The 10,452-nt window shown below is 44.0% G+C and overlaps 1 protein-coding gene across 2 annotated transcripts in view; it reads left to right on the forward strand.

The window, feature by feature from the left end:
• Positions 1–7,535, forward strand: part of PAXBP1 (PAX3 and PAX7 binding protein 1) — a 58,574-nt gene extending 51,039 nt beyond the window's left edge. For both annotated transcript variants that reach the window (XM_056559477.1, XM_056559476.1), the window contains exons 17-18: positions 3,884–4,038; positions 6,613–7,535. In XM_056559477.1, the coding sequence (XP_056415452.1) occupies positions 3,884–4,038; positions 6,613–6,730 (273 nt within the window). In that variant the 3' untranslated portion in view covers positions 6,731–7,535. The remainder of the gene's footprint in view (positions 1–3,883; positions 4,039–6,612) is intronic.
• Positions 7,536–10,452: the final 2,917 nt, after the last annotated feature.

Raw genomic sequence — 10,452 nt, forward strand, 5'->3', positions numbered from 1 at the left:
GGCTGGGGATGCTGGGGATTGTAGTTATGCAACAGCTGGAGACACACTGGTTTGCTACTTAACTCAGTGTGCCTTCAGCTGTTGCAAAACTACAACTCTCAGCAGTCACCGACAGCCAACGGGCATGCTGGGAGTTGTAGTTATGCAACCACCAGATGCACCACTACAACTCCCAGCATGCACTTTAGCTGATTGTGCAAGCTGGGAGTTGTAGTTACACAACAGCTGAAGGTACACTTTTCCATAGAAAGAATGTGCCTCCAGCTGTTGCAAAACTACAAGTCCCAGCATGCCCATAAGTGCATGCTGGGAGTTGTGGTGGTCTGCCTCCTGCTGTTGCATAACTACAGCTCCCAGCATGCCCTTTTTGCATGCTGGGAGCTGTTGCTAAGCAACAGCAGGAGGCTGTCACTCACCTCCAACGATCCTCGCTGCACCAGGTCAGTCCCTCGTCGTCTCCGCCGCCGCCGCTGCTCCTGGGGCCCCGATCCCAACAGGGGCGCCGGGGATCGGGGTCCCCAGCACCCGGGATGCACGTCCCGCACCCGCTCACGTCCTCCGGAAGAGGGGCGGAGCGGGTTGCGGGAGTGACACCCGCAGCAGGCGCCCTGATTGGTCGGCCGGTAATCCGGCCGACGAATCAGGGCGATCGTGAGGTGGCACCAGTGCCACCTCACCCCTGCTGGGTCTGGCTGTTCGGGGCCGTCTCTGACCCGATTGACCCGGAATCCGCTGCAGATCGCTGGACTGAATTGTCCAGCGATCTGCGGCCATCGCCGACATGGGGGGTCATAATGACCCCCCTGGGCGATATGCCCCGATGCCTGCTGAACGATTTCAGCAGGCATCGGGGACCGGCTCCGCTCCAGATGGTTGCGGGGGGGCCGGTAAAACACATGACGTTCTCATACGTCATGTGTCCTTAAGGACTCGGAAATGGAGACGTATGAGAACGTCGTGTCCTTAAGGGGTTAAAATAATACACATCTATTACTGTTGCACTTTTTGGGGAATAAAATGTTATAAAAAGCAGCAATTCGGGATTTTTTTTACATTTGCCATTCACCGTACGGTATCATTAACATTATATTTTAATAGTTCGGATATTTACGCACACGGCGATACCAAATATGTATATTACTTTAATTTTTTTTACACTTTTTGGGGGTGAAATCGGGAACATGGGACAATTTACGTTTTTATTGTGGGAGGGGGTCTTTAACATTTTTTTAACTTTTACTTTTATTTTTACAATTTAATAGTCCCCATAGGGAACTATTTATAGCAATAATTCGATTGCTTATACTGTTCAGTGCTATGCATAGGACATAGCACTGATCAGTACTATCGGTCATCTTCTGCTCTGGTCTGCTCGATCGCAGACCAGAGCAGAAGACCCGTGGAAGGCAGCGGAGGCAGGTGATGGACCTCCGGCTGCCATGCTGGATGATCGGATCGCCACGGCAGCGCTGCAGGCGATCCGATCATCCATTTTAGTTTCCGCAATGCTGCAGATGCCATGATCTGTATTGATCACGGAATCTGAGGGGTTAATGGCGGACATCCATGCGATCGCGGATGTCCGCCATTACCGGCGGGTCCCTTGCTGTTATGAGCAGCTGGGACCTGCCGAGCATCGCTCCAATGCTCGTGGTTATGTATAGGACGTAAATGTGCGTCCTGGTGCGTTAAGTAACACCTCACCAGGACGTACATTTACACCCTGCGTCATTAAGGGGTTAAACTTTTTTATACTTTTAGTCCCCTTAGGGGACTTTTTAGGAGAAATCATTTGATTCCTCATACAGATCTGTGTGCTCTGCGCTCACAGCGCAGCAGCCGACACAGGAACAGAGGTGAGCCCTACGGCTACCTCAGAAGACAAAACAGGTCGGTTTTACAATAGTAAATTAGAGCCATTGTTTGAAACGCCATTCTTTGTACCAGACGTGTTCTCTTTGCTCTCTTTGCCCATTGACTTTAATGTTATTTCCGCTGTCCTGTTCACACTACGGAAATTCTGCTAGCAGAATTCTGACGCTGAATTCCTTTCCGCTTGAGGAAAAAACATGTTAAGCGGAATCCACGAGCAGAGTCCAATAGAAGTGAATGGTGGTAAAAAAAATTCTGCCCGACATAGTTTTCAAGCGGAATTCAGAAAAGTAGATTAAATAGCCTCCTCCTTCATTCCTCTTAATTTCTGCATGGACATTCGCTTGATGGATAAAATGACCGAAGGCAACAATTTCCTGACCTAAATTATTCCTCATGAATTCCTCAGTGTGAACGCACCCTTAGTAAAATATTTTAGCATGGAGTCGATTTTGTATGAGTTTATAATGTCCATCACTTCATCTTTAATTTAATTATCCCGACAAAGTGCAGCACGAGGACAAACGGGAAACAGTCTGTCCCAGAGATGCAAGTTACTATGATCTGTCACTTCTGTTCACACAGTTCTTACTCAAGTCATGTAGATTTTTTCTAAAGATATCTCCTCTTCCATTGCTAATATATACTTGTTTCAGGATTCTCTTTTATACCTTTGTAATTCCTAAGAGTATAGTGGTCTTATTTATTCACTAGCTGAGTCCCCGGCGTTGCCCGGTTTTTCCTTTCTAATCCTTGTTGGGGAGGAAAATAAACAAAGGAGGAAGCTTTTGACTTCATATCCAGTCCTCATATATTGTTGTCATATCCCAACCCCACATCCCGACCTCCTATCCTGTCCTCCTATCCCGACCTCCTGTCCCGTCATCATATCTCAACCTCCTCCTATCCCGTCCTCCTTTCTGGACCTCCTATCTCGACCTCATAGAAACATAGAATGTGTCGGCAGATACGAACCATTTGGTCCATCTAGTCTGCCCAATAATCTGAATACTATGAATAGTCCCTGGCCTTATCTTATATGAAGGATAGCCTTATGCTTATCCCATGCATGTTTAATCTCCTTCACTGTATTTGCAGCGACCACTTCTGAAGGAAGGCTATTCCATGCATCCACTACTCTCCTATCACCACCTACTATTCCCGTCGTCCTATCCCGTCGTCCTATCCCGTCGTCCTATCCCGTCGTCCTATCCCGTCGTCCTATCCCGTCGTCCTATCCCGTCGTCCTATCCCGTCGTCCTATCCCGTCGTCCTATCCCGTCGTCCTATCCCGTCGTCCTATCCCGTCGTCCTATCCCGTCGTCCTATCCCGTCGTCCTATCCCGTCCTCCTATCCCGTCCTCCTATCCCGTCCTCCTATCCCGTCCTCCTATCCCGTCCTCCTATCCCGTCCTCCTATCCCGTCCTCCTATCCCGTCCTCCTATCCCGTCCTCCTATCCCGTCCTCCTATCCCGTCCTCCTATCCCGTCCTCCTATCCCGTCCTCCTATCCCGTCCTCCTATCCCGTCCTCCAAAATGTGAACCAGGTATTGAAATATCTCCAGCCGTACTGAAGTTATGTGGGAACATACATTTCCCATTGATTTGCATGGGACTTTAAACAAAAACCCCGACCCTCACAAATGGGGGTAGTTAAGGGTTAAATTAACTATCCTATATTTTATGTGGACATATAAGTAACATGTGACCAAGTATTATCGAAATATCTCAAGCCGTTTGGAAGTTATGCAGTAACATATATTTCCCATTGACTTGTATGGGACTTTAAACATAAACCCCACCCCTGGCAAATGGGGGTGAGCAAGGGTTAAATCACCGATCCTATGTTTGTTGTTCACATATAAGTAACATGTGTGCCAAGTTTCATGTTAATATCTTCAGCCGTTTGGACGTGATGCTGGAACATACACACATACATACACATTGAGTTTTATATATATATAATATAGATTGATTATTTATAAAAAATGTTCTTGTTTGCTTTTTCAGGTTATTGCATGTTTTCCAAAGCAATGGTTCTCAGGCCTTAAAGGAGGTAAAACCGTTCCACAACTAGAGAACTTTGCCCGGTATCTCACTCATCTGGCCGGTGTCATCTACAGGCAGAATATAGGTTGCTCAGACATAGAGAAGCGAAATGCAAGGTGAGTTTACTATAGACACAAATACAAGTGTTAAGGTTGGGTCACACTTGCCATATATATTGATGTGTATTTTCCTACTTATTGAAGTCAATGGGTAGGAAATTAGGCAGCAGTAAAATATGACATGTGACCCTACCCTTAAAGTCAGGCTATATTCAAGTAATTTGTCCTTGTGTATGGGCTTAAACATATCCTTTTCTAAGGCTGTGTTCACATTGCAATTAGTGTCTCTTGCACAGATACAATTTCTGAAGCTCAAATCGGCTGCAATCGTATCTCTGTATAGACACATTCATTACAGGAACTGTCCGGAGCAGGAGAGGTTTGCTATGGGGATTTGCTCCTACTCTGGACAGTTCCTAAAATGGACAGAGGTGTCAGCAGAGAGCACTGTGGTCAGACAGAGAAGAAATTCACAAAGAAAAGAACTTCCTCTGTAGTATACAGTAGCTGATAAGTACTAGAAGGATTAAGATTTTTAAATAGAAGTAATTGCATCCCGGCAGCTCAGTTGGGCTGATCGGGACCATCGCAGTGAAATCGTGTTGTCCCGATCAGTTAGGACACGAGTGGAGGGTCCGTTACCTGCCTCCGGCGTGTCCAATCGGCGATTGACTTCTCCATGCCTGAGATCTAGGCAGAAGAAGTCAAGCCCCGATAACACTGATCATCGGCATATAGTTCTATGCCGATGATCAGTGTTAGGAATCAATGTAATGCATAATATAGCCACTAGAGGGGGCTATAACATAGCAAACAAAACAGTTACTAATGATGAATTAACCCCTTCCCTAATAAGTTAGAATCACCCCCCCCTTTTCCCATATTCGCCCCCCCCCCCCCCCCCCAAAAAAAACAGTGTAAAAAAAAATGTGGTATTGCAGCGTGCAAAAATGTCCGAACTATAAAAATATATCATTAATTAAACCACACGGTTAATGGCGTACACGCAAAAAAATTCCAATGTCAAAAATAGCGGATTTTTGGTCACTTTTTATATAATGAAAAATGAATAAAAAGCGATCAAAAAGTCCGATCAATACAAAAATGGTACCGATAAAAACTTCATAACACGGCGCAAAAAATGAGCCCTCATACCGGCCCGTACGCGGAAAAATAAAAAAGTTATAGGGGTTAGAAGATGACATTTTTAAACGTATACATTTTCCTGCATGTATTTAAGATTTTTTTCAGAAGTGCGACAAAATCAAACCTATATAAGTAGGGTATCATTTTAATCGTATGGACCTACAGAATAATAAGGTGTCATTTTTACCGAAAAATTTACTACATAGAAACAGAAGCCTCCAAATATTACAAAACTGCTTTTTCTTCAATTTTGTCGCACAATGAATATTTTTTTTCTGTTTTGCTGTGGATTTTTGGGTAAGATGACTAATGTCACTGCAAAGTAGAATTGGTGGCGCAAAAAAATAAGCCATAATATGGAATTTTAGGTGCAAAACTGAAAGCGTTATGTTTTTTTAGAAGGTGATGAGGGAAAAAAATGGATATGCAAAAAATGAAAAACCCTTTGTCCTTAAGGGGTTAACTTTCTGGCACCAGTTGATTTATTAAAAATAAAAAATAAATTTCCAGTGGAGTACCCCTTTAAGTCAGTTTTTTCAAAGCAGTGTGTCTCCGGGGGTTGCAAAACTACAACTCCCAGCATGCCCGGACAGCCAACGGCTGTCCGGGCATGCTGGGAGTTGTAGTTTTACAACAGCTGGAGGCATAATTTTTGGGAAAACACTGTTTTTTGGGGGTAGGAATTTATGAACTGGCATGTACCTGCAAAATTGCACTTGCAGTTTGTTCTTACCCATTGACTTCAGTGGGTAGGAAAATACGCAGCAGCAAAATACAGTACAAGTGACCCTACCCTTATTGTGTTTTTATGTTGTCTGCACTGGCTTAGGTCATTTCTCTTGCACGCTTTATGGTTAGCAGATGCACTGGATGGTGCGCTGAATTAAAGGGGTACTCCGGCGCTAAGACATCTTATCTCCTATCCAAAGGATAGGGGATAAGATGCCTGATCATGGGGGTCCCGCCGCTGGGGACCCCCGTGATCTTACACGCAGCACCCACGTTATAATCAGTCCCCGGAGCGTGTTCTCTCCGGGCCTGATTACTGTCGATCACGGGGACGGAGCGTTGTGACGTCACGGCTCTGCCCCCGTGTGACATTACGCTCCACCCCCCCCCCCCCCCCTCACAGCTGTCACGCCCCCTCCCATAGGCTTACATTGAGGGGGCGTGATCGACAGTAATCGGACCCGCTCCGGGGACAGATTATAACGGGGTACTGCGTGCAAGATCACGGGGGTCCCCAGCGGGATAGGGGATAAGATTTCTTAGCGTCGGAGTACCCCTTTAAAAAAAAATTTGGGAAATATCCTGCTGGTGTAGGAATAGGTGTTTTTTTTTTTTTTCACTATCCAGGGGCCTCCTGTCATTGGTGCAAATTTATGAAGCGACATTCCCGTCATAATATTTCCTTCCTATATTTCAAAATTCAGGTCTTTGTTTTCCTTTATGAGAAAACTAATGTTCTGTTGTTTACTTCCCCAGAGACCAAATCCGACAGATAGTAAAATTGCTGGCGAGTATCCACTCCCTGGAATATGCGGTGTCTGTGGCGAACGATTACAATGTGAAGGACGTCAAGGCTCCAGTGGAGGCAAAATAAAGCGTCCGGGTGCCCCTCGCCCCCTACGTGTTCTGCTTTGTACATAGTCTGTAAAAAGTCTAAAGCTGTATAAAGTGTTTTGTTTTTAACGTAACAGTCAACATAATATGAATTAACTGTAATATATCGTCCCAATTCTGTGTATATAACATTCGAATACTGGTGGCTGGGGCATGATGACGCGTCGCTTCTATGTCTGGAGAAATGGTGAGCAGCTAGTGATACGCGCTGAGATGTTTTTTTTTAGCAATATGAAGCTTTTAAGAGACCAAACAGGGTCTGATAGGTTCTCATATTTAAAGGGTTACTCCGGCCCTAGACATCTTATCCCCTATCCAAAGGATGGAGGATAAGATGTCTGATCGCAGGGGGGCCCGCCGCTAGGGACCCCTGCAATCTCTCCTGTAGCACCCACTTGTCGTCAGCCTCATGGAGCGAAGATCGCTCAGTGTCTGACTCACGATACAGGGGCTGGAGTATCGTATTGTCACGGCTCTGCCTCCTCGTGACGACATGCCCCACCCCCTCAATGCAAGTCTATGGGAGGGGTCGGGACTAGACATCACGAGGGGGCAGAGCCGTGATGACATGATACTCCAGCCCCTGTATAGTGAGCATTCTTCGCTCCTTGAGGCTGCTAAGTGGGGGGCTGCACTCTGTGAGGCTGCTAAGTGGGGGGCTGCACTCTGTGAGGCTGCTAAGTGGGGGCTGCACTCTGTGAGGCTGCTAAGTGGGGGCTGCACTCTGTGAGGCTGCTAAGTGGGGGCTGCACTCTGTGAGGCTGCTAAGTGGGGGCTGCACTCTGTGAGGCTGCTAAGTGGGGGGCTGCACTCTGTGAGGCTGCTAAGTGGGGGGCTGCACTCTGTGAGGCTGCTAAGTGGGGGGCTGCACTCTGTGAGGCTGCTAAGTGGGGGGCTGCACTCTGTGAGGCTGCTAAGTGGGGGGCTGCACTCTGTGAGGCTGCTAAGTGGGGGCTGCACTCTGTGAGGCTGCTAAGTGGATAGGGGATAAGATGTCTAGGGCCGGATTACCCCTTTAGGGCTTGGACTACATGGTCGCTTGGCAGTCACTAAAAAATAGCTGGGTTACCCCAAGTTTAATATAAAGGGGGGGAGGGTAGACTTGTTGACTGTAAGGTACTTCGGAGCCCCGTAGTGTGTCGCTGCTTTCCCCTTACAACAGAGTGAGTCGAATGCCCTAGAACAGGGGTCTTCAACCTGTGGACCTCCAGATGTTGCAAAACTACAACTCCCTGCATGCCCGGACAGCCAACGGCTGTCCGGGCATGCTGGGAGTTGTAGTTTTGCAACATCTGGAGGTGCGCAGGTTGAAGACCACTGCCCTAGAATTTCATATGTTTTCACAATTGAAGAGCTGCTCATTCTTTGTACTGCTATGTAACTACTGTAACTTATTAAATGTATCTTTATTCTTGCAAACCAAGTGCATTCTGCAGCCATCATCAATTTATTGCAGGGTTTATTTTCTCTCATTGTGCCTGACAGTTCCCCTATCCATTGTGTCTGTGTAAATATGATTTCTTTCATGTGTTTTTTCTTTTTTTTAAATAAAACTATTGTTTTAATAAGATGTTTGTAGCATAAACTTTAATTTCCATTGTGCATCGATTTTCAGTTCAAAATGCAGTATCCAAAGTACAAAATTTATATTTTCATTCTGGTACATTTGGCAGATTTACATAGAAACGTAGAATACTATAGAAAAAATAAAAAAGTTCCTGGCCCTACCTTATATGAAGGATAGCCTTATACCTATAATATCTTATATGAAGGATAGCCTTATACCTATAATATCTTATATGAAGGATAGCCTTATACCTATAATATCTTATATGAAGGATAGCCTTATGCCTATCCCTATCTTATATGAAGAATAGCCTTATGCCTATCCCTATCTTATATGAAGAATAGCCTTATACCTATCCCTATCTTATATGAAGGATAGCCTTATGCCTATCCCTATCTTATATGAAGAATAGCCTTATACCTATCCCTTTCTTATATGAAGGATAGCCTTATGCCTATCCCTATCTTATATGAAGAATAGCTTTATACCTATCCCTATCTTATATGAAGGATAACCTTGTGCCTATCCCTATCTTATATGAAGGATAGCCTTATGCCTATCCCTATCTAATATGAAGAATAGCCTTATACCTATCCCTATCTTATATAAAGGATAGCCTTATACCTATCCCTATCTTATATGAAGGATGGCCTTATACCTATCCCTATCTTATATGAAGGATAACCTTATGCCTATCCCTATCTTATATGAAGGATAGCCTTATGTCTATCCCTATCTTATATGAAGGATAGCCTTATGCCTATCCCTATCTTATATGAAGGATAGCCTTATACCTATCTATATCTTATATGATGGATAGCCTTATACCTATCCCTATCTTATATGAAGGATAGCCTTATGCCTATCTCTATCTTATATGAAGGATAGCCTTATACCTATCCCTATCTTATATGAAGGATAGCCTTATGCCTATCTCTATCTTATATGAAGGATAGCCTTATACCTATCCCTATCTTATATGATGGATAGCCTTATACCTATCCCTATCTTATATGAAGGATAGCCTTATACCTTTCCCTATCTTATATGAAGGCTAACCTTGTGCCTATCCCTATCTTATATGAAGGATAGCCTTATACCTATCCCTATTTTATATGATGGATAGCCTTATACCTACCCCTATCTTATATGAAGGATAGCCTTATACCTATCCCTATCTTATATGAAGGATAACCTTGTGCCTATCCCTATCTTATATGAAGGATAGCCTTATACCTATCCCTATCTTATATGAAGGATAGCCTTATGCCTATCTCTATCTTATATGAAGGATAGCCTTATACCTATCCCTATCTTATATGAAGGATAGCCTTATGCCTATCTCTATCTTATATGAAGGATAGCCTTATACCTATCCCTATCTTATATGATGGATAGCCTTATACCTATCCCTATCTTATATGAAGGATAGCCTTATACCTATCCCTATCTTATATGAAGGATAGCCTTATACCTTTCCCTATCTTATATGAAGGCTAACCTTGTGCCTATCCCTATCTTATATGAAGGATAGCCTTATACCTATCCCTATTTTATATGATGGATAGCCTTATACCTACCCCTATCTTATATGAAGGATAGCCTTATACCTATCCCTATCTTATATGAAGGATAACCTTGTGCCTATCCCTATCTTATATGAAGGATAGCCTTATACCTATCCCTATCTTATATGAAGGATAGCCTTATACCTATCTCTATCTTATATGAAGGATAGCCTTATACCTATCCCTATCTTATATGAAGGATAGCCTTATACCTATCTCTATCTTATATGAAGGATAGCTTTATACCTATCCCTATCTTATATGAAGGATAGCCTTATACCTATCTCTATCTTATATGAAGGATAGCCTTATACCTATCCCTGTCTTATATGAAGAACAGCCTTATGCCTATCCCATGCATGCTTAAACTCCTTCACTGTATTTGCAGCGACCACTTCTGCAGGAAGGCTATTCCATGCATCCACTACTAGAGTAATACTTCCTGATATCACTGCAGAAATCTTTCCCCTCTAATATAAAACTATGTCCTCTTGTGGAAGGTTTTCTTCTTTTAAATATCCTCTCCTTCATTACTGTGTTGAATTATTATTATTATGGTGTTCCTGT

Source organism: Hyla sarda, chromosome 2, assembly GCF_029499605.1.
Source record: "Hyla sarda isolate aHylSar1 chromosome 2, aHylSar1.hap1, whole genome shotgun sequence".
Lineage (NCBI taxonomy): Eukaryota > Metazoa > Chordata > Amphibia > Anura > Hylidae > Hyla > Hyla sarda.